At 42.1% G+C, this 22,999-nt stretch overlaps 1 protein-coding gene across 5 annotated transcripts in view; it reads right to left on the bottom strand.

The window, feature by feature from the left end:
• NRP1 (neuropilin 1) overlaps positions 1-22,999 on the bottom strand; it is a 111,046-nt gene extending 88,047 nt beyond the window's left edge. For 2 of the 5 annotated variants that reach the window (XM_035319503.1, XM_035319506.1), the window contains exons 1-3: positions 22,935-22,999; positions 22,281-22,766; positions 18,913-19,087 (exon numbers count right to left, since the gene is read on the bottom strand). In XM_035319503.1, the coding sequence (XP_035175394.1) occupies positions 18,913-19,087; positions 22,281-22,347 (242 nt within the window). In that variant the 5' untranslated portion in view covers positions 22,348-22,766; positions 22,935-22,999. Of the gene's footprint in view, positions 1-18,912; positions 19,088-22,280 lie in introns of all 5 variants that reach the window. The other 3 variants (XM_035319505.1, XM_035319507.1, XM_035319504.1) reach the window with 2 other exon arrangements.

Below are 22,999 nucleotides of genomic sequence, written 5' to 3'. Positions count from 1 at the left end.
CCTCACTGCCAACCAGTGTGCTCCTGTGGTGCATGTGCTCTGCAGGAGCGACTCTGAATGCTACAGATCGATGAGCATAGGTTGTCAGCTTGCCCCAGGGGAATTCAGGACAGTTTTGAGCCAAGCACAGTGGCAAGCCTCATCTCAGAAGTCGCATGTAGCACTGCCCCAGCAAGTGCACTTTTACATTGTAAGCACATCAACAAGTGATACGTATTAAAACAGGAACTTCAGTTCTTGAAGAAAATGTTTACTGCTAAATAAACAGAACATAAAGTTCCTGTGCTCATTTTCTCTTTTCGTTTTTACTGGTAACCTGACTATAGCACTTGTGCATTAAGCCTGTCACGTGGTGAACTATTTCCAAACCTCTGCAAAATTCTTCACCTCGCTGACATGGGTAATACTGTACCAGCCCTGGCAGCCAGCTCCGTGCCCACTGTGACAGAAATGAAGTGGCTGCAGCTATCACAGTCTGCCACCTTTCCAGCCCACTTCAGGCAGCTGTTCCTGAGGACTTTGGGAGGAATTTATTTCACCTTACAGTAGTTATCTAAAAGTCAGGGAGCTAGTTATCTCTGAGCTAGTTATCCCTTGGTAGTCTGGGGAGAGAGATAGGGGTACCTATAAAGAATGATTTAGCCTGTTGATCAGCCTTATTTTTGCTGGAAGTATCTCCCTCCCCATAAATCACAAGAGAAGCCCAGGTATCCAGGTTAGAAGAGACACCTAGCTTTTAGGAGCATAAATTAATGAGATGAAGGATATTCTCTGCATTTTTTCACTATTTTACTCCTAATTATTTCTAAGGAGCACTAGTTTGTCACTCTGACTCATGCCTTGCACTTCCAGATGCATGACCACTCTGCAGCAAATATATTGTTTATTTCCTACACACATGCTAACACTGCTTTCTGCTACATGTTCCCTCCACAAAGTAATTAATATTGTGCAGCGCTTCTTTTGCCAGCAAGAAGTTTCTTTTGTAGATTGTTCTTTCACAACTGTTTATTTTTAGACAGCATTAGTAAGCTCAGTTTTGAACTGACAGAGGAAGAGGGAAAATGGCAAAAGATTGCAGCATTGGGAAAGGCAAACAGGAAAATTTTAGTCACTAGCAGTGACCTGCAAATCTTCTAGAATTTAAATTGGAGATGAAGTTATCAGTGTGGATGCTGGGTAATGCTGGGGAGCAAAGATGAAATTTAGCTCAGAATTTTGGCTTCTGGCCCTTACTTTTCATGTGTACACAGTGCAGCTAGTAGACACCTGTGCCTGGGACTTGAAACTTGGCTGGTAGTTGCATCCGTGTGGTGTAAAATGGCATATTAGGGCTTTGATCTAATGCTGTGACCTAATCTTGCAGGAAGGACGACTCTGGCTCTGACACTCATGCTCTGAGTGAGCTTAGTGATTTTTGTGGGTGAACATGCAGCAAGTTCGGAGAGTTCAAATGTGAGGGTAGCTGCTCTTGTGGCCAGAGCCAACAAAGGCAGACACTTGGCAAATACAACCAATTCCTGCCTGTCTTATCTTTGACATGCTGCCACAGCTTTACAAACACCTTTCAAAGGAAACGTGCTGCAGTCGGGCCAAAGTAGCTGCATGCCCTTCCACTGGTTTTGGCTCACCAGGGTGCTGAAGGGCTTGGGCACATAAGCATGGAGGATGCTGGGTGTTTCCAGAGGAGCACGTATTTTGTGATCATCAAAGGCAGCTGAAGCCAGAAACCAGCCCACAGAGCACATATCCCTGCTGTTTGCAGCCTGCAAAATACAAGGAAACACTCCCAGTGCACATGTGGGAGCTCTGCTCAATGAGAGAGGACTCCAGAACCCATCTTGCAGAGAGTGGCTAGAGATGTTTGAAGTCTGATTTACTGCAAAGTGGCTGTTGTTGGGCTGTTGCGTGTGATCAGAATGGGTCATCCCTGCCAAGGGACGTGAATGCCATTCTGTCAAACAGCATCTAAGCTCTTCCCTAAGTGGAAACAATTGCTTCTCCTCACTTTGCAGGCTCCTCTGCAAGTTCCTTAGGTGCCACTGACACCATACATGGATCAAGTATGCCAGTAATGCTAATACTAAAGAAAAACCTAGAGAGAAATATAGGAATGGATTATTTATTTTTTTTTCCCCACAGTAAAATGTCAACTTCCACTAAAAAGAAATACGCAATAATGTTACCATCTGTGTCACTTTATTCAGGCCAGATCCACATTACAGCTAGAACAGTGTTCCCATGTTGAAACACTGCATCATTATTAGCAATTACCAACATAGCTCCATTATTAGCAATGGGATGTCTACAGCCAGTTCGCATCGTCTGCGCTGCTTTTATTTATTTTGGAGAAACAATGAACATAAAATGTCTCTTCTGGACTCTGACATGGTGTGTACAAAGGCAGACGTCTGTTGCAATCCAGGGGGCGGACAGGGAGGAGGTGACAGAGGGAACTGCTCAGCCACTGAAAGTTACTTTCATCAGTGTTTCCTTTGGCAAAGCCTGCTCTGAAAATGTGAAGGGAAAGGGGGAGGGTGCTGAGAAGGGGGAGGAAGGGGGAGATGAAAAGTGTTTGTCTGGTTTATTTATTTATATATTTATTTATATTTGCTACTATAGTAAGTTCAGAAGTTTTTTTTTTTTTTTTTCTTTTTCTTTTTACAGATAATTGCTAATTATTTGAGATAAGCATTTATTTATTTATTTATTTATTTATTTATTTATTTATTTTTCTGCAGGTAACTGTCTCTTATGCCCTAAAACCCTGTAGAGTTTGGCTGAAATAGCCTTTAACACATACTTCAAAAAAAAAAAAAAAGAACCAGCAGATAGCGAATGATCTATTTAACACCTGGGAAAAGTAGATATACTGCAAGAAAATATTAACCTCTGTTCAAAACCAGATGATTCAAGAACATATTTTTAGAGTGCCTTTTGATTCAGATACCAAATCAGTTTTCTGGTTACTAGGTCAGGATGCTTAATGGCTGCATCAAACACAGGGCGATGCACGAGTGAAGTCCTCAGCTCAATGACAAGGGTATGAGATCTGCTCGAATGTCTGAGCGCACAGTTGTGACTGCTTCTCTTCAGAATTTGCCAAGAATGCGCATTGAAAGAGGCTGCAGGGAAAAAAACTACAGCTGCCTGACAGACAGGCAGCAGCCTCTTTTTACACAACTCTTGTCTGTACTCCACTGAAATAAAAACAACAGGCTGATTCATAACTTCCAAATTATCCATGCAAGAAGAGTGGATTTTTCCCTGCTATAATGAGAGTGTAGGAGCCTCCATCCTTGATGCTGAGCTGCGATCTGCCCCCTCACTGAAGCCACTCCAGACCATATACACTAAAACAGGCTTTAACAGCTCACTTGTTAAGAGCTTTTTCATTGTGTGCGCTTGATCCAGTCCTTAGCAGAAAGACTATTTTTGATCCTTTCCTCCAGACCTCAGTCTCGGGCCTGGATATTCTGGGTGGGGTTGCAAACACTGGCTGCATCCACAATCTTGTGCTCTTGCCACGGACTCAGGGAGATGCACAGCAGCAGCTCCCCAGGACTGTGGGCAAGCTGTTGGACATCTGTAACCCTTGTGAGCTTTGGGCAAAGATTACCTCCCTCTGGACCAAAGCTGGCAGTTTTGACCCTGCATCCTGCCTGCCCCAAGCCCTGATGCTAGATAACTCATCCTTGGGCTCTTTAAAAAGGCATTTTCTGGGCTTAGCTGAGATGGTGGACCAGGACCCACTCAGGCAGGGGCAGGTTTGTGGCCTTACCCCTCAGCTTTCCTCCTGGAATGGTCAACTGTACTTGATATTTTCATGTATTTTAAAATTGAAAAACAAGATGACTTTTTATTTTTATCATTATTATTTTTATTATTTTTTATTTTTTAATTACAAACATGAAATCTAAGTTTTTGATATGAACAAGGAGAGCTGGTGAGAAACTAGTATTGACTTGGGTAGAATGGCTGGTATATTACATGAAATAGTCTTAAGCATCCCTAATTCAGAATGAAAAGCTCTTCTTTTGTTTTTATGCAAGCACTTGGTTTTATATGGATTACTTCATTTTAGCCTTTGTACTTATAAAATGCAATCCCTTTGAGTAGGAAGTTGGATGAGATGATTTCCTGAGGTCCCTTCCAACCTAAATGATCCTATGATGGAATGAAGCAAATTAATTACAACTCAGTGAAATTATATTTTCATCTAAGAATCAAAGAAAAGTAATCAAATAAAAAAGATGTTTCAACATTTTCTCATCAAGAACTGAAAGAAATTCAAGCCAAAAATTGAAATGAATGCTGCCACTTCTTTCTGGGGGAAGAGAACTGGACGGTTTGAATTTAAGCCATTACATGGCAATTGGCTTTGGAGCCAAAGGACTTTGTCTGTTTATATATTACATGTTTACAACAATGCTTCCTAATATGATTTAAACTACTTATTCCCATGGAAAAATATATATATATATATATAGGTAAATGTTTCCAACTAGTAGTGAGCTGCGTTGCATTTTTCAGTGCCATTCCCACACAAGCAGATCCCACCAGCCATCTAAGATACAGTTTCACTGCTGCTGAGACTGAACTCGTCTGGAAAATTCTTCAGTACTCATCTGGCAAGAACTATATAAGATCATACTTTACTAGGCAGAAATTTTCTCTCCAAGTTCCTTAGTGTAGATACAGCAAAAAAGGCGTTCTTTGGGATACAATAAATGAGCATGTGCATGGGTACATGTGCATATGTGTGAGATTTCTCCAGCAAATACAGCTGAGGCCACAGGAGTGACAATTCTTTTATAATCCCATTTTCACATGCTTGAGCTTTCTGAACTGTATTATTTTGTCACAGAGGTTTACATGTGGCCCGTAGCTCAAAGGTGATATTTTTTCTGAGGTTTCACAAAATCTATGAATCCATTTTTGAGATCCAGAGGGTAAAGAAGTGCTTCTCCTGACTCCTAGAGTCTTGTAGCCCTGTTGTGGCATTGATTTTTACACAGAATTCTCTACAGAGTTTAATAGCAATCAGCAGCCTGATGTGCCTTAATGACTTCCTCTGTGCATTCAAAAAATGGCTAAACTTGTCAAACTGAAACCTTCCAAGGGGCCAGTGCTCACCGAGTAATAGCTCCCAGGTCAGTTTGGGATTATTATTTTAGAGTAATAACAGAACAAAGACATTAAGATTTCCTTAACTTCATAAAAATGTTTTGAAAATTAGTTTTGTCCTCAGAACAGCCCCTGAGTTTAGAGCTATATGGCCGCTTCTCAGCTGGTGCACCTCAGAGCAACCCCACTGCAGTTAACGTAACTGCAGCAGGAAAGGATCCAGCCCATGAGGGAAGTACAAAGCCATCAGTCACAACTTTATTGTCTTCACTTGAAACATGCCAACATAAAAATGGTATAGTTAGGGTAAGGATGGGACCCTTAATATTTGCTATTTTGCACTTTTGTGTGTGTGTGTGTGTGTGTGTGTGTGTGTGTGTGTGTGTAATACTTGAAAAAGATACATTTGCCAGGTGAGAGCAGTGGGAAATTACAAGAACCCTGCAGCAGCCAGTATAAGCTTTGCCCAAAATACGCCAGTAATTTACAGATCTGTGTCTTCCTTAGCCAAAAGTCATATCCTTGTGCTTATTGGCCTTTAATTTTTCTTTTCTTTATTCCTCATCTCTGTAAATTCATTTTGAAGCCAAACAGAAATTTTGCTTCCATAACTTTAGGATGTCTAATGTTATTGCATATAGATATATACTCAGAGATAAGGGTGGTAGACTAAGTGGGATTTTTTTTTTTCCAGGATTAATTTTGTTTTCTGTAAGTTTTGGTCATGCGTTGAGGGGTGAAGAAACACAGACAAGCAGTAAAATCCATGGAGATTAACAGTGTATTTTCCTTTTGATTATTTTTTTCTTTTCTAAAGATCTATCACTTGAGTGATAGAAGATTCAGGGCTGTGGCTGAGGAAAGAAACAGCATCAGAAAGCTGGGACTGTAACAAGAATACAGCATTGCCAGCTCTCATGATTTTTATCACTAGTGTCATGAAATTTGATGGCAGGTTTTAAAGCATCAGCTGCTTATATCATGGTATTGGCAAATTTCTCATTTAAGATGGAGGAATTTTCTGGCTATTATTATCACAGAGAAAGCCACCAAAAATATAGTAAAAGGAAAAAGAAATCCTCAATACTTTTTGAGATTCAAGGATTTTTATAAAGTTTCATATTTTGAGATCTGACATGATATCCAAAACTTGGAGAGGACATTAAGAGGAAAAAACATGTTTTAGTCAGGAGAGTAAATCACCCACAGAGAGGAGATGAGGAAGGACTAGGCATCAGAGGGATCGAGCAAATCACAAAGCAGCCCTAACTGTTCTGAAAGCAGGTTAGGAAACCAGGTAGAACCTGCACCATACTCCATGAATTAAATGTGCAAGAGAAAATGGGGTATTTTTTGCATGTCGTTATTGCTCTAGCAGTACAAATGCATTTGAAAACTCATGGGCCTCTTTTCACCCCTACATGCACTGTGTGCACTAGAAAGAAAATAATGTCCAAACTCAGAAAAGGTTTACAAGATAGACTGGCACCAGAAAAATGTTCTTCAAAAAAGGGTTTTCTGGAGCCTAAAATAATTTTGTTCAGTTCAGGTGAGATCCTAGTCCCACACAGGTGGGGAGAAATTTTGCTGCTGACTTAAAGAAGGCCAGAATTTTACCCTACGTGCAAGGGAGGAGAAGTCTCCCCTGCTGCAGACAGAGCAGGCCCCAAATCTTTCTGTCATCTGCTTCCACCCAATAACAGCTTTATAGAAGTAAGTTAAGAATGAATAACTTAAAAGCTGCCCAAGGCGGCTCTAAAGTGCTGCTTTCCCTCGCTGCACATGAGAAGACAGCCATTAGCACTGCTGCTGTGTGGTTCACGGCTCCTCGGGGGCCGCCACGCTCAGAATGGCCTGGTTTTGTACTGGCAATATGCACACACTGGAAATTGCTTGCATTTGGATGCTATTTGGCGTTCAGTTTTGAGTTAGTGCTGTGTCTGTTATAGATTCTTCTCATCACGGATAATATGTCTCTTGTGAGCACGAGTCCTATTCTTCATTTTTGTTTGGATAACACTTCTCTCTGAAAGTTGATAGATTGCCACATGCATTTTTATACAGCAGTATATTGTTAAAAAAAATAAATTAACAGCTAGAAGATTAAGAAATGCAAAACAATGGCAAATAACTATTATACTCCACTACACTTCCACCCAGAAATCTCTAGGGACTTGACAAACATCAATAAATGTACCCTCGATATAGTTGAAAACATGAGAAATATTATCCTCTCTAAGGAAACTAAGGCACAGAGATGATGACTGACTTGCCCAAGAACAAACAGTATGAGAGGGCTAGCACTGTGAACATTGCCATCATGCCCTAGCATCCAGTCCTGTGTACTTCTTTAAAGCTGTTAGTGGAAAGAAAGGTTTGTACATATGGCAAGAGGACTTGAGTCTATATTCTACCTGCTTTTAAGAAGCTCCTACCCATTCTGCACAAGTATGGAGGTCTGATCTTGCTGAATGGCAGAACTTTAACTGTCTTCCCTCGAAGTTAATATAGTTTGAGCTACAATACTGGTCTTCTGAAAATTTCTAGGGTGCTGTTGAAGTGTGCAGTCAGCTCTCACTCAGCTGACATAAGTCTCTGTAGCTCCACTAACTTCAGTGGAGTGTTCTTTGGACAAATTAAGAGTGTGGACCATGTAAACCAGATTCCTTTCTTTAGATATTTAAATTGAAATAATCTGAAATCGTTCAGATGAGAAATAGCTGAAGCTGAGATGTGGCAAGGAAGGATATATTTTCCTTTCTATGCTGAGCATATGGGGATATGAAAAAGTTACCCGGTGATCAGATGTTTATTTTCAGAGCACTCAGAATTTGATTTCAGAGCATCAGCTGAGCTGTGGTTACACCTATGAATGTGTTTTCAGTTTGCAGCCTTGTGGGTGGGGAGAGGAATAACTAAAAAGGGTATAAGCTACATTGCACATCATATGGAATATCACAGGGTGAGAGTGTGCATATGGATAATTTCCATGGAGTGAGCGAGGTGCTTAAAGGTCACATCACAGTAATTTATCTATCTGCCTAGCAAGGCAAGTAAAAAAAAAAAAAAAATACTCCTGGAAAGAATAGTTACAGTATGCAGTAGAACTGCTTAGATACTTTGCCTGAGGTACTGTTCAAAGAGTAAAAGCTGGGAAAAAATCTACTTGTCAGTAAGTCCCCCAGTAAGTACATATAAATATGTACATGTATATATATATGTACGTATTACAATCCAAAACTTGCAAGCAGCAGGGGAATCTTATTAAATTTGCTCACAAAATTAGCTGTTACAGTACACAAAAATCTCTACAAGAGTTATGTACCAGTCTATACTCTGCTTTTACAGCCACTTTAGCTATACCAGTTTAGAAACCATTATGGATAAAGCAGTACAGCCCCTGCTACAAAATGCTGACACTAGCAAGGTTTATTTCTGCAAATGTACTGACATAAGGCATCTTTATACTAGAATAAACGTATCCCCCTGTGTGTGCTGAATTGTTTTAACTATACACAAACAAATCCCTAATTGAAGTCATTAAAACAGTACAAAAATCAGTGCATGAAGACTAGGCTTTAGAAGACAAAGATTCAAGTCTCAAGGAGCACACAAGTATTGTTAATAAAATATGTATATATATGTAAAAACTTAGAAAGTAAAAATGTAATAGGCAACAGGGGTACAATGATTGCCTGGGAAATTTGAGACTGCCTCTCAGTAGTAAGTTTAAGTTTAGTTTGGGGGAGAGCTATTTGTGTGGGAAAGGCTGAAGAGCACTGGTTTCTTGAATAATGACATGCTATGATGGGAAGAATGAGAAGCAATTTGGGCACTATTAGCTACACTGTTCAAGAGTAATAAGGAACTTGAAAATGATGTCAGAGGGATGAGATAAAGAAGACTATTATACTGTCTGAAGACCATCATCTAGTATAGCTGTGGAGCATAAATGAAAATGGAAACCAGTAAGGAACATAATATGATATGCTTGTGGTATTTTATGTTTGAGATGTTAGCAGGTGCAAAACTATTGGGCATCAGCGGAACAGTCTTCACTTGCTCCCCAGCTCCCTGTGGTTCTGCATCTATTGTTTACACCTACATTATATAGTACATGTGCTATATATATATAAAAGGATTTTTTTAAAATGCATTAGAATTATGTTAGACTATATAGAGTGGTTAAAATGTGCACCTGCTTTAACTGCTCGCCATCTGAAATACATGGAGACGAACCTAAATTTTCTGCTATAAATGCATGTAAGGGAGCTTTGGATTTGAGACCAGATATGAATATACAAATAGATAAAGATTATAGAATTGTGACACAAGTCTCGAGGATTTTGTGGGAATGTCAAAATAAATAAATAAATAATAATAAAAACCTCTCAGCAATCAGAACATATGCCTTCCATGCTAAAACATCTTATGCCTCTGTCTCCAAAACATTATGGAGACGGCTGTGAAACAGAAAAAAAAAAAAAAAAAAAAAAAAAAAAAAAAAAAAGATTTTACTTAAGAGCCACCTTTGCATATTTTTCCAGACTTAACTAAAGCTTCTCAAATGGAGCAAAAGCCTAGCATTTCCTATAAGAAGGGTTTTTAGTATGGGAGACGTAAGCCTCCCATTTTGTATCTGGCGAAGTTGAGTGATCGCTATGGAAATAAGCAGCACAGTCTACATTTCTGCATGGTGATCAAGCTAAAGCTTTTCTAAATTGCTGATCTGCTTCCCTTGTTACAGATGAATACATCAGATGAGAGTCGGCAGAAGTTTCCTGGCTTAATGACAGATTGGCACAAGATTCTACACCGAGACAAACTTCAATTCTTACCAATGCGCTTAGCAATTTGTCCCAAACCTTCACTGTTATATGCTCAGATTCTGGAGCACAAATTATAAGTTACATGTGGTGATTTATGAATTGAGGGGACAATAAGGATTGAAGCCGAGTTTTCTACTGTACAGTAAATTTCTCTGCAAGAACCTGAAATCCATTGTTACAAAAGTGACTACTAATTTGTATAGTGCCACAAACGTATGTACTAGCTTTCAAGCAGCGTTAACCCTGCACAAGTGAGTCTGCTGTTTTAATTGACTTCGGTGGGACTGTTTGTGTGAATATGATGAAAAATTTAGAATTTGGCTGAGGGAGCATTTCTCAAAGCCTGAGGCAGAATAATCACGTGTTTGTGAACAGACCTCTCAATTTTCCCTAGGTGCTTAGCTTCCAATTGAAAAAGGAGTGAAAAAAATAAATAAAAAAATCTGCAACTTCTTTTCCCATATGAAAAGCAGTGGGGAGCAGCCCCAGTGTAGGGCTGAACTGGGCAGGCAGTGTGGCTGCTCCCAGCTGCAGTGGAGTGCTTCAATCCCTCTCCCACCCTATAGCCCTGATGGGCTGTGTCTGCACATGGGGGCAGCCCACAGGGCAAATGTGCAGCAGAGCTTGAGCTGGTGGGAACGTAAGGAAGGGATTGTCCCAGGCTCCCATTCAGTGTGAGGCATCTGTATTTAGGGGAAGCATGGGGCCACTGCAGCTCCACATCAGCATGGCAGGCAGCAGACAAGTGCCCCAGTTTCTCCTGTACAACAGCTGGTTATTGTACTTCTGGGATGTGCATAGTTTCCTGTGGAAGAAATCACCACGTCAAGTGGGTGTCTCTTCCATACATGCATATACTTTCTCAATGGTCCTTTTAAGCCATCTAAATTCTTCATTTTATAGCATTACGTAAAATATTTGTAATGTTATTAACATACAAGATAAGTCTAAATAAGGACAATCATTTTCTGTTTAAATGTATTATGATCACACAGTTCACAACCAGCTTTGTGGCTCACAGTTTGACAGTACCTTATGTGTGAGAAATGATCAGAAATTTTATTTTTTTTGAGGTTATGATTTTAAAAACCTTTGATATTGACCATGAAAATCAATTTCCTCTGTGGAAGTTTAGGACTTGGGAAGGGGGGTTATTCTCACATTTTTGTGAATTCGTACAGAAAAAAAGAAAATGACCTATGCTCCCAGAAAGTTGGCAGGTGACTTATTAAACCACTCTCAAATCTCCTTCAGGAAGTTCATTAAAACTCTATTTGGAAATGACCAGGTGCTTGCTTCTCACAGCGCAAGAGGGAAATCTGTCACCCTGTTTAAAAAATTGTTTGGTTACTTGGGATAAAGAAATAATCATTATATCAAGCTGTGTGGTTCTGTGATGGAAAACCATGCCTTGATGAGAAAAGTGCCAAGGTCAATGCAATGAAAGACCCACAGTGAACTCAGACCTGATTTCAGAAGTCAGTGGTGGATGGAGGCCAGGAGAACAAAAACTTTTCTGTGGTTCACTTTGAAAACACTTTTTTAAGATTCTGGATAAAAATAACTCTTTAGATTGAGAAAGTTTTTAGCTTGAAATAAAGTATTTTTAGAAAAGATTTTTATATATTTTATGAGGATTGCTAATGCTGACAAAATTACCTTGTTTGACACTGGATCCCGACCTAAATACTATGGCCAAGTCAACTAACAGGAAAATAGTAGGCCTAAGCCTTTTTAATTCTTTATACTGCCAAACCACTGCCTCTTGCAATCAGGATTGATTACAAACACCCAATTAAGAGGCATTTGGAACATGATCTGAACACTAATCCTGTCTCCTTTTCTCTTTATACCTAATTATCAGCCTTAAGATGGGTATTAGTGCTTTAATTAGTAGATTTACTTTAGGAACTTCTATAGAAACTAACAAATCTATACTGTATGTATAAATGTACGTACGTATGCACAATCTTAGAGATGTGCACGTAACATATACGTCTGTATCCAAATTGGTCTGTATGACACATAAGTCTAGACATATACATGTGAGTGCGTGTGTATCCTGTTTTCAGACATAATTTAATTCATTGGAAATACTACAAAAGAAAATAATTGAATCTGGTTTTACATGAACTCTCTCTATATCATAATTATAAATGTTATAGCTTGCAATAAACTATAATTAAGAAACTAATTTTCAGCAACACGTGGATTTTTGTTTTAATTAGATTAGCACGGGGGAGGGGGGTGAAGATGAGAGTGGGGTGGGGTTGACTGAAAGCATATTGAATGTTTCATGGTGTTAATGCCAACGATTCTGGGTTTCTGTTTAAAAAGGACTCAGCCTTCTGTTCTAAATTTGTTTCTGTGTCTGCAGAAAGGCTGAAGGATGAGGCTCATGGGAATCCATATCTGACCCTTAGATTTTTTCCTGTCTGAAGGGCATCTGGTTGTAACAGATCAAGATAGAGTTTTCCCCACAGTTCACTTAACTGTCCGAATTAATATAAACACCTGCATAAAACTGTTGTTATAATTGCACTGTGCCACATACAGGGACCCAAATCAAGTCTCTACAGTGCCAGGCATGTACCCATGTCCACAGAGTGCAAAAACAGGCTCTGCATCCAGCATCTCCATCCCTAACACATACAAACACAGATGTCTAGCTATGACCAGGTAGTTTGGTCATGGTTTCCCTAAAAACTTTTCCTGAGAAAACTCAAACCCCAGCCACCACTCTAAAAGAAATAATTGTTAGCCAGGTTAACAATAGAGATTTTCACAAGAGCTAACTGCTTAGATAAACAACAAAAGAATCTATTTATTATACCGTGTAATCAGAAAAACAAACCAATTTCCAACTTCTTTCAACTCTTATTTGGTATCAAAAGCACAATAAAATAGCAAAACTATTTTTAGATACTTGCATCTGATACATGTATGGAAATACACGTTGATTCCTATAGAAAAGATCAAATACTATGATTCAGAACCTTTAAGTTAAGGAAAAGTATTATCCATGTGCACACACGTGTAAGCAATAACATACTCGGATTCTCCTGCAACAAGTTTTATTTGCCCTGATCTTGAGCACGCTCTGGCCTAACTCTTCCGTGGCACCATTTACCACAGCCTTCAGAGAGTATCAGATAGTGGTGGTCACCAACAGCACACTGCCTGAGAAAGCCTTTCATGTACTTTAAATGAAAAAGAGAAATGCTCTAGGAGTGCACCCGGAAACATGAGATATTATATGTCCCTCAAGTCCACTGCAGGAACTCTCACCCTAAACTCAACCAAAAATGCTTTTTTCTTGTTGTGGTGACCAGAATGAAGGATGATCACCTCCATTCCCTCAGTAATTCCAAATAATCTCTTAGTAGCCCCAAGCAGCTAGATGTTCCTGTTGAATGAGAGGTTTCTGAGACAGAAAAGGGTCTGGAGAAGCCACCCCTTCGGCCCTGGTGCAGCCTTTCCAGCAGGTGAGTTCTGAGCATCCCTCTCATGGCCACATCGAGCCTGGCTTCGGCAAGGAGGCAGGCATATGCCAGCCTCCTGTGGTGAGGTGCTTGGTGGGGTGGCTCAAGGTATGTGGGATGGGTAATTTAGCTCATTAAAATCAAAAGACACACATGGACATGGGCATTACCCCAGCTGCCCTCAGCAGACGATGAGGGGACATTCACAACTTTCTTATGTACCTTGTCCTGAGGCAAATGGCTAAAAGTCCAGCCCTGATGCCCAGAGAAGCAGGGCCAGGCTGTTAAAATTGTATTTCTGGTTGAAAGCTCAGAGGCCTTTACTCATTCAGGCTTCTCTACTGTACTCAACCATGGTCAAATATTGTTCCTGTCTCTCACAGGCCCAAAGTAATCTGCTCCTTTGCTGTCTCTGCTGCTTAGCTGGTGGTGTCAGCTGCAGTCACCTCACTGCCTACCAAGCTCAACAACATCTGAGGAGAGAAAATTAGGAAACTCTGATTGTCATTTGACATCAGCATGACTGATGGGCTATAAAAGTCTTGTAGGGCCAGTGTTCCACCTTTCTTCACAGCCAGAAAGAAAAACGGGATACAGCTCTGCGAAAGTGGAGGACAAAATTCCCACTGCTTTCAACGATAACAAGACAGTATGGGGTCCAGACCTTGTACTACTCCTGATATGACCTTTGTACAGTTTTTGGGAGCAATTCAGGGCTGGAAAGCCCTGAGCCAAGCTCCAAGCACAGCTCCAGGCAGTCAGAAAGCAGCTATAATGTGTGCAGCCCTTAGTAGTTCAAAGGACCCTTCTGACACATGAGGCTTGACGGCAGCCCAGCTGCGCCCTTCATGCACAGGTCTCCTAGGACATCGCTGCATAGCCACAGCAGCTCAGTGCCACCTGGGGCTCAAACTGCCTCTGCACAAGAGAAATACAAACCACAAAGTCTGCAGAAAGCAGCCTTCGCTGTGTGGAGGAATGGGAACCAGGATTTAGACAAAAGTAAATGAAAGCTTAAACTTTGCAAAAACCAAAGAAAGGCTGAGCCATGGCTTGCCTTGCTCTTGTTTATTTTACCAGCCTCAGTTTGTTATACCTACAGATTTACAGCATAAATCCGTTGACATTATTTAGAAATACAATGGATGGATGAATTTCTAACATCATTAAGGGCTACAGAAGTTCTGCAGGGCTACAGTTGCACTCAGTATGTCTGGCTAGCCATGATTTTTCCAGGCTCAGGGGCCTGGAGGAACCATTTTCTTCTATATAAACAAACATAGGTATTTTTTTGCTCTGCATTTTATAACTGACAGCAATTTCTATACAGCCCTAATCTCATTGGTGTAACTAATCCTTGGTAAACACAATATAAAGAATAATTACCTATGACATCTCTCCTTTGACTGAAATGTTCCTAAAATGGGCCAATTTTTCCACCCAAATTGATTTGACAGCATTGTGTATACACTCTATAATTGTCGCATAAGGATGATATTTATTCTATACATCTATAAATGATGGCCAATAAAACAATTTTGCTGTGTGGTATGTCTATGAAAACCTTGTAAAACAATACAGTCAAGTCTGCCAACAAAGTCAATAATTTGTCAGTAAGAAAACCACTTTTGGGCTTTCTCTACCCAGCCCTCCACCTTTTTTAAGCCCTTTTCTTCTGAAGCTTCACATTCATTTTCTTAATGTTTTTAACCTAGTGTCTGTGAAATTTTTATTGCTCCCAAGATAATGACATCTGATCTGAATGTAACCACACACCTCTTTGCTCAGCAACATTTGTCACAAACCATTATAAATTATCATGCTGATAGTGTGCATTGCTGGGAAACCGGAAAAGTTCCATAAATTCAAAGTACTGTATCAGTGACATTCTTGTTTATTTTCTAGGTATAAAGTTTTACTGGATTCAAGATGGCTACATTTACACAGTAGGATACTTCAGCAACACGAGACTTGTACAGCTTGCACCGAGTGCTGAAAAGCATTTACCACATGCAACAAACATTGCAGCATTTTAACTAATATGTAGCCATATGTTTCGTCTCTTCTGTTCATTTTTGCCATGTTCCTGACTAAAACAAATGCATGCATGTTATTGGAGCTTGCCTGAGAAAAGGCAAAACAGCAAACAGAAACTGGTTTTCCCTTAAAGTAAACCATAATTTCTGTTTCTTTGCCTCCTGAAGAGGAGGCATAACATTCATTAAAGTTAAAAGTTAAAAAGAGACTGTGTATTTTTTCATTATGTATTAATATTCTTGATAACAATCTGTGGTTGACATGATTGTATGCTTCCCGTTGAGACCCAGTATTTCCATTATGCTGTTTCAGTAGTTCTGACTAGAAGATTTTTTTTTTTGTTAGAAGAGCATAGCTTGTGTGAACATATTTTTAATAATTTGCATATCGTTATTCTTCAAAACTGTGAAAGTTGAGTCCTTTGGACTGTCTCCAGAAAAACAGGATTTTTCACCATGTTTGCTTGAAACAACTCAAATGATCATCAGAAAATCATACATACATGAATTTTATTAGGAGTCATTTGAGAAATACTTATCCACTAAAGCACAGCATAATAACTAGGTAAATCAAGGGCACATTTTAAAAATGAATCCCAGACCCTAACATACAGAGACTCACTGCGAGCAGCTTCAGTACAGCTAACACTTAGATTTGCTTCTTTTCATTCTCCTTAGAGAATCAACCTTTCACCAGTTTTACATTTCAATATGCCTAGCCCTCTATATACAGTGATATTTACAAAAGTTAGGTAAGGCCTCCTGATTTTCTTGTTGACACTACAGAAAAAGATGGTAACCTTTCCAAAGTCATACGGTTTCCCCCCTTGGGCTCAGGGGTTCTTCTTATTAGTTATTTCCAACTCTAAGGTATGCGATGCAATGAACAGCATTATAAAAAGGATTTTGGGAGCTAGGCCAGAAAGCTAATCTTCTAGTCCACTTTAATTGTATGGGGCATTTTTTGTTCCCAGACATGAATTCCCCTATCTCTCATTTTCTACCTGCATTTCATATTTAAGTGCTTATTAATTTCCAGTGATAAACCTTTCAATAAGCTAGTGTGTAACCTAAATTGTCCATTTCTAGATTGCACACCGAGTTGATAATAAATGAAGAATATTAGGAAATCAAAATGTACTTAGCTGCAAAACCAAAAAATCTTGTGATAGGTTTTATTGCATTATTATCCACTTGTACGAAATATTTGGTATGAGGAATGTGAATTTTGTAAGTAGACAGTGAAATTTGAAACAACAGAACTTGTTGACAAATTCCTGTTGCTGAAATCATTTTCTATTATTCTGGTCCTAAGGTTCTTGGCACAAACACAATCCCTCTCAAGTTAAAAAGAGCAATTTTAAATATAAGTGAAATAGCAGCTGAGTAATTTATCATAGCCTAGAAGATTTGCATTTCAGCATAGACCAAACAACAGTAAAGTCATCACCATCACACACTGCAAAGACAATGCAAACAACCCTGTTTAGAGACTTCCTTCCACCCACTACCATCTCATTACTGCGCTGGGCCCCCTTTCAGAGGAAGAAATAATGCAAGGGGGAGAGTGGACAATGAATATTGAGAAGGGAGCGATGAAGAGAGGGAGTCAATCTCTTCCCTGGACCCAGTTCAGCTCAATCTGGCACTGTTTAGCACAACACTATGCCACAAAGATTACTTGTTCCTTAAATAATTGTATGCTGTACACCACTTTACTGCTGTCAAAGACCATGTTGGTTTTATAGCGTTGGAAAAACATGTATTCTAGCAAGGAACAAAAAGGGGTTGATACTGAAATATGCTTGATTTAATTTCCTAATCTGTCTAAAAAACAAAGAGAGAGACACACACACAGACATTTTTAAGCATTAGCACTGTCCCACAGAAAGAAAGTAAAATCTGTATCAAGAAGGCACAGAGAAGTGAATCATTGCCTGAGTACAGCAAATTAAAAATTAAAGAACGGGAAGTGAGCGTGTGAACATATGGTGTGAATATGAGCTGCAGCTCCAACACCACAATAAAAATTCATTTTAACAAAGAGTCAGTTTAGTTTTATGAGCATAGGGTTTTCCTGCATTATCACTTGACTCTGGTACTGAAATGCTGATATATAAGAGATTATAAAAAACAACAAAGTGGCTAAGCACCACCACACTGCATCATTAAATAACTTCATTTTTAAGAGAAATCAATAATTATGATCTAAGTAATCTATTTAATAAATAATAGGAAAAAAGGCAGGCATGGTAAAAATTAAGTGCTTGAGTACAGACCCTCTCTAAGTCCAACACTCTAACCTCACAGTCTATTACTACCACTCCTGATGATGCTAAGCACCACTGTACAGTACCAGAGCCTGTAAAATACTGTATACTCACATGAAATGTCAAGCACCAATGGCAACTGAGTTTAATCTCTCTCTGACATGCAGAGAAAATCTTAGCTAGTAGCATTAATAAACAATGAGTCTCTCTCGCAGTTATCAGGAGGGGATTAAAAATCCATGATACTCAAACTTTTAAATACTGAATCATTAAAATATTTTCTTCATGAAATAAGTAGGCTGAATTTAGAGGGTGTATTGAAGAGGGGAGTGATCTGACCCTGTGTTGTCTTGTGCAAACGATGTGGTTTCCAGTCAAAGACCTCAAGAAAAGTGGAGAACAGTGTTCTGGGAGGCTCTTACTCCCCTTCTTCCTCTTAGAAATAGATGGTCAGTGGGAATACAAGCACAGAGGAGCACAGAAGCCTTATTTTTTCCCCTTCCTCCTCTCAGAGCACTACAGGAGAGCAGGAGGAGGGAAAAGAAGAGCTACTGGCTATAAATCAGCAGCAAGGGGAGAAAGAGGGAAATACATCTATGGACCTGCAGTCCACTGTGCCCTAATGGGTGAGAGTAAATGCCAGACTAATCCTGCATTAAACAGAGCTGGCAAATTACAAGGTGCCCGCTTCTGCCACAGGCTGCCAGCAGCCATGGGGATGCAAAACAACGGAGAACTACTCTTTAACACTTTAGAGCCTCGCTCAAAAAAAAAAAAAAAAAAAAAGCAAACAGGCAAACGAACGGTGCTCGGCATGGCAAAAAGCTCACCCTTGCAACCCGCGACCTCAACATCCTGCCTCTCCCACCCCGGGGAGGCCGAAATCCAACCCACATCCCCCAGCGCAAAAGTTGCCGAGAAAAAGTTGCTTCAGCCTCCCCTCGCCCCACGGAGGAGGCTCCGCAGGGAGGCTCCGGCAGAAGGGAGGCTGCAGCCAGCGGCGGGGCAAGCCCCGGGGAGCCTCTTGGGGGCCGGGGGAGCCCCTTGGAAGCCGGGAGAGCTCCGTGGAGGCCGAAGGAGCCCCGTGGAGGCCGGAGGAGGTCGGAGTTGCCCCTCGGAGGCCGGCAGGTGGCGCCGTGGCGCTCCGGAGCGCGGCGCCCGCACTTACTTGCAGTCGCGATCCTCCAGGTCGAAGTGGGGGTTGAAGTTGATCATGATCCTCTGGTAGGGCTCCGGGGCCTGGATCAGCCACTCGCACTTCTGGCTGGGGTGGTAGGACTGAGGATAGCCCGGAGAGGTGAGGTACCCGGGATTTAATATTTTGATGGTGTCGCCGCATTTGTCTGCAGTGGGAATGAAACAGATCGGCTTTTTGAGGTTGCCCCCGGCGAGCACCCTGCTCGGCAGACTTCTTCAAGCAAACTTTTACTTGCGTGCTTACAGGAGGGCTGCATTTTCTGAATGACAGGGGCCTGACACTCCTTGCCCACCCGTAAATCCACCAGCTGAACCCACTAGCAAGGAGCAGAGGATCCTCTGCTCCTAAACTTCTAAAAGCTCCCCTGAGGAAACAGTGACCCATACAGTGTTCAATCCTTGCCTCCTCACAGGAGTGCTAGTGCTGCCTCAGAAGGGTGTCAGAGCTTTAATTATTCCCCCCAACTATAATCTGCTTACATATGAAGTTTTAAGGGAAGCTGGGGGTGGGGAAGCTAAAAGGCTGCCATTTGACCCCCTGTCCGGCTCCGTGAGAAGCCTGGTCTGTGTCACTGACCACTGGGATTGTCTTGGTGGATCCCTGCTCACTTGCAGCAGACCCTCCCGTTGTTTTATCAGTCCATAAATCTAGGCAGTTCAAAACTATCTGTGCTCTTCAAACCCAGGCTAGCAGAGAACAAAGTGGTTTTAGTGAAGCAGAAATCATCCACTATTTATTCCTTCAAGGAAGTTTGTTCATGCTTGGAGACTGCATCAAAGTAATGGAGCAGAACAACATCCTTTCCTCTTCCCTCTGTTCCTTCCTCCCTCCCCCCAACAACAACAAAGGTTTATTTCTAATAACAAAATAGTTGCCAAAGTTTTCAGAATCACTGAGTGTAACTCTGAAATGTGGCATGCTGCAGCTTGGTCCTTTGGCCAGTGTTTTCAGGGTTGTATTTTAAGGCTTGTGTGAAAAATATAAAGAGGCAAGAAACCCAATCGATGTGGTTGCTTTCTTCACTGTCCAGTGCAGATTTGTGTTTTCACTTCTTTACTACTACGGTTTTCTACATACAAGTCTGAGGAAGAAAAATTTTCCCCACATACTAATTGTTTACTTTTGAGCAATAAATATGACAGTAAATTACAGACAGGAAGACTGTCTGCACTCATAAGTGAGCCTATACATCACTACATCCCCAAAACGGTACACAGGGACTGCAGCGCTATACCTAATACCCTCCCTGTGAAAGCAAAATGGCATTCTTTGCTCTCAGCATGAATTTATAAATGTAAGGGATTTTATTATAGGAAAACCAGGTCAAATGGAAATGAATGAAGAAGTTCGTGCATCAAAAATGCATAAAGCTACACACTTTATAGATATTATTTGCCGTAAACTAAGATGGAAGGAGATGATACGTACTCAGCTGTATGGTCCACAATCAGATATTGCTAAGCATGTTGCTGGGAATGGCTATCTTATTATTTATTTCTGCTTTGCCTTTGCAAAACAGACTGTTTTCCTGTGACCAGAACAAAAGGCGCTGCAGCTCAAAGCTCAAAAGCTGTCACTGGTGATCTTGCTAATCCGCTGTCTGGGGCTCTCAGGGAATCTTGCTTTTTCCTCCCTGTGTAAGCACACTCGGAAAGTGATCCTGTCTCATTAAGCCCACTCCAGCCCTGCAAACAACATGGCAGAGTCTGGCATCTGTTAAATGCCTGAAATAAAGCAGTGCTGCTTCTAGTCACTTGACAGAGTCACTTCAGAGGACACTGAGGTGGACTCGCTACCACCAGCGCTCCTTAATCTGTGACTTCTGGGAAAGTGACAGCGTAATAAGATAATGCGGGCTGCTAGACTCCCTGGCTCTGTGCAATCTCTCTCACACTTGATTAAGAAGAGCAGTTTCTAATGACTTTGGACCATTAGCTCTAAATAAGGTTAATGAATTAATTTAGCAGACACTAGTGCTGGACGTAGGTGAAGGTGGCATCAGTGGGTCTGGGAGGTTACGGAGGAGGCTGATGGCCTTGATGACACCAGCAGGACCACCACATTAACTGCTCATACTGGAGGCTTCTGCACAGCACCCTGCCCCACTCCCCTTCTAAAGGGAATAAATGAGCAACAGGAGTGCAGGATGCCCCTCTCCCGCCCCTCATAGGGTGCAGGGCTTGGGGCACTCCTGGGTGGTGTAGGACCGGGGGGGCTGCCTATGTCCCCCACCTGCCTGGGGTGAGCAAAGCACTCCCAGAGCATCCCTGTGCCCGGCTCGGTGCACGCATTTGATGCCTTCGCTCCTGTGCCACAGCGCTGGGGGAGGCAGCTCGTCCTGATTAAATTAAGCAGCATCCTCAAAACATATTGGGAAAGAGATTAACTTCCATCATAAAACACGCGATTTTAATATTTTCTCTTACATGACACTCCACTTGCGGTCTCTTATTAAAACAATATACCAGCCTAAGTGGAGGGTGCTCCCTTCTTTTAATTACTTTGATTGAAAACCCAGTTAGGCAAAAGTAAATATTTGATAATTAGTTAATAATAATTGCACGGGATCTGCCGGGAAAGGAAGACTCACACGAGCTGTTTAGTGTGCGAGAGCTAAACGTCAAGCAGTCCTACAATTAGACCGTCTTTAAAAATGCATCATGCAGTAAAAGATTGACGGTGCCCAGGCATTGTGCGGGCAAGGAGGAGCGCGGCGCTTTTAATTAGTTGTGTTTTCGAGGGCTGCCTGATAGTAAACTAAGATACATCAGTCATGTGTTACGGGATTTCTCTCTGAGAGGAGAGTCTTGAGCCTTCACAGAGAGCTTCTCTCTTGGCACCGTGCAAGTTGCACGTAAACTGCAGACTTCGCAAAGGGCTAGGCGAGAGGGCTCTCCACCTGAGGACTGCCCTCAGGTACAAATACAGCTAGTAGCAGGCACGGAACTCTGAAATACTATGCTTAGGAAAAAAAAAAAAAGAGGGGGGGGGGGGGGGGAGAAAGAGCCTTCCTTTCTAAATGCTCATTATCTCTCAGATATCGGAGGCGAGATTTATTTAATTGCCTATGGAGGGAACCACTATGAAGGTAATTGGCCGTCCTGAGCCTGCGAGAACGAGCATCCTGCTTGATAAAACGACCCCAGAGAATAGAAAATAAACTCGGCGGCCGCGGCCGGCCGGGGGGCACCGGGACTCGGACCTCGCCGGCTCAGTCCTCGGGCACAAAGTTCCCGGCTACCGGGCGAAGGTCGGGGCCGGCCCCGGGGCCGCCGGGCCCCATCGCCAGCCCTCAGTTCCCCAGGCTGAGCCCCGATGTACCCCCCCGTGGCACTTACCGCTTCGCAGAGCCCTGGCGAGGGTGAAGGTGAGGGCTGCGCAGTGCAGGAGAAGTCCCCAATCCATTTTCCCTTCCGCGAGCAGGGAGAGGATGAATGATAATAACGATAATAAAAAAAAGCCCTCCACGCACAACTCTTCCTAGGTCTTAAATCCTTCGGCCGGAGCGAGAAGCAGAAAGCACGGTCCGCAAAGGCAGTCCCCGGGGCAGAGGGAGGCTGGCTTCTCTTTCCGTGCCTCAAGTCGCCCGCATCCTGTCATTCAGCTCCGACTCCCTCTCCCTTTCCCCACACTTGTTCCTTCTCCAGGCGCCGCTGCCCCTGCCATTCCCAGCGAGACTACAAAGCCAAATGAAAGCGAGGGGATAAAAAAAAAAAAAAAAAAAAAAAAAAAAAAAGGAAAGAAAAACGAAAAACACACAAACAAGACAGACAAAAATCCCGGCGGCTGCCGCTGGCACCTCGAGGCGGGCTCCGGGGAGTGCTCTGCGGAGGGGAGAGAAGAAGAGGAGAGCGGTGGTGAGTGGGGACGGGCGCCGGAGTTTTGCAAAGTGCGGCCCCCCCGCTCCCCGCCGCGGCGCCGCCGCAGCTCCCCGGGGGTCGGCGGTGCCGGAGGTGCCCGGGGGCTGGGGCTGGGGCCGGCCCCGCACTCACCTGCCCCGGTGGGGAGAGAGCGGGCGGGCGCGGCGCTGCCGCGGGGAGTCCCGGCCAGGGAAGGG

The sequence above is a fragment of the Oxyura jamaicensis genome, chromosome 2 (assembly GCF_011077185.1).
Source record: "Oxyura jamaicensis isolate SHBP4307 breed ruddy duck chromosome 2, BPBGC_Ojam_1.0, whole genome shotgun sequence".
Lineage (NCBI taxonomy): Eukaryota > Metazoa > Chordata > Aves > Anseriformes > Anatidae > Oxyura > Oxyura jamaicensis.
The sequence above is the reverse complement of the archived record's forward strand: the minus strand, read 5'-3'. Positions and strand labels throughout refer to the sequence as shown.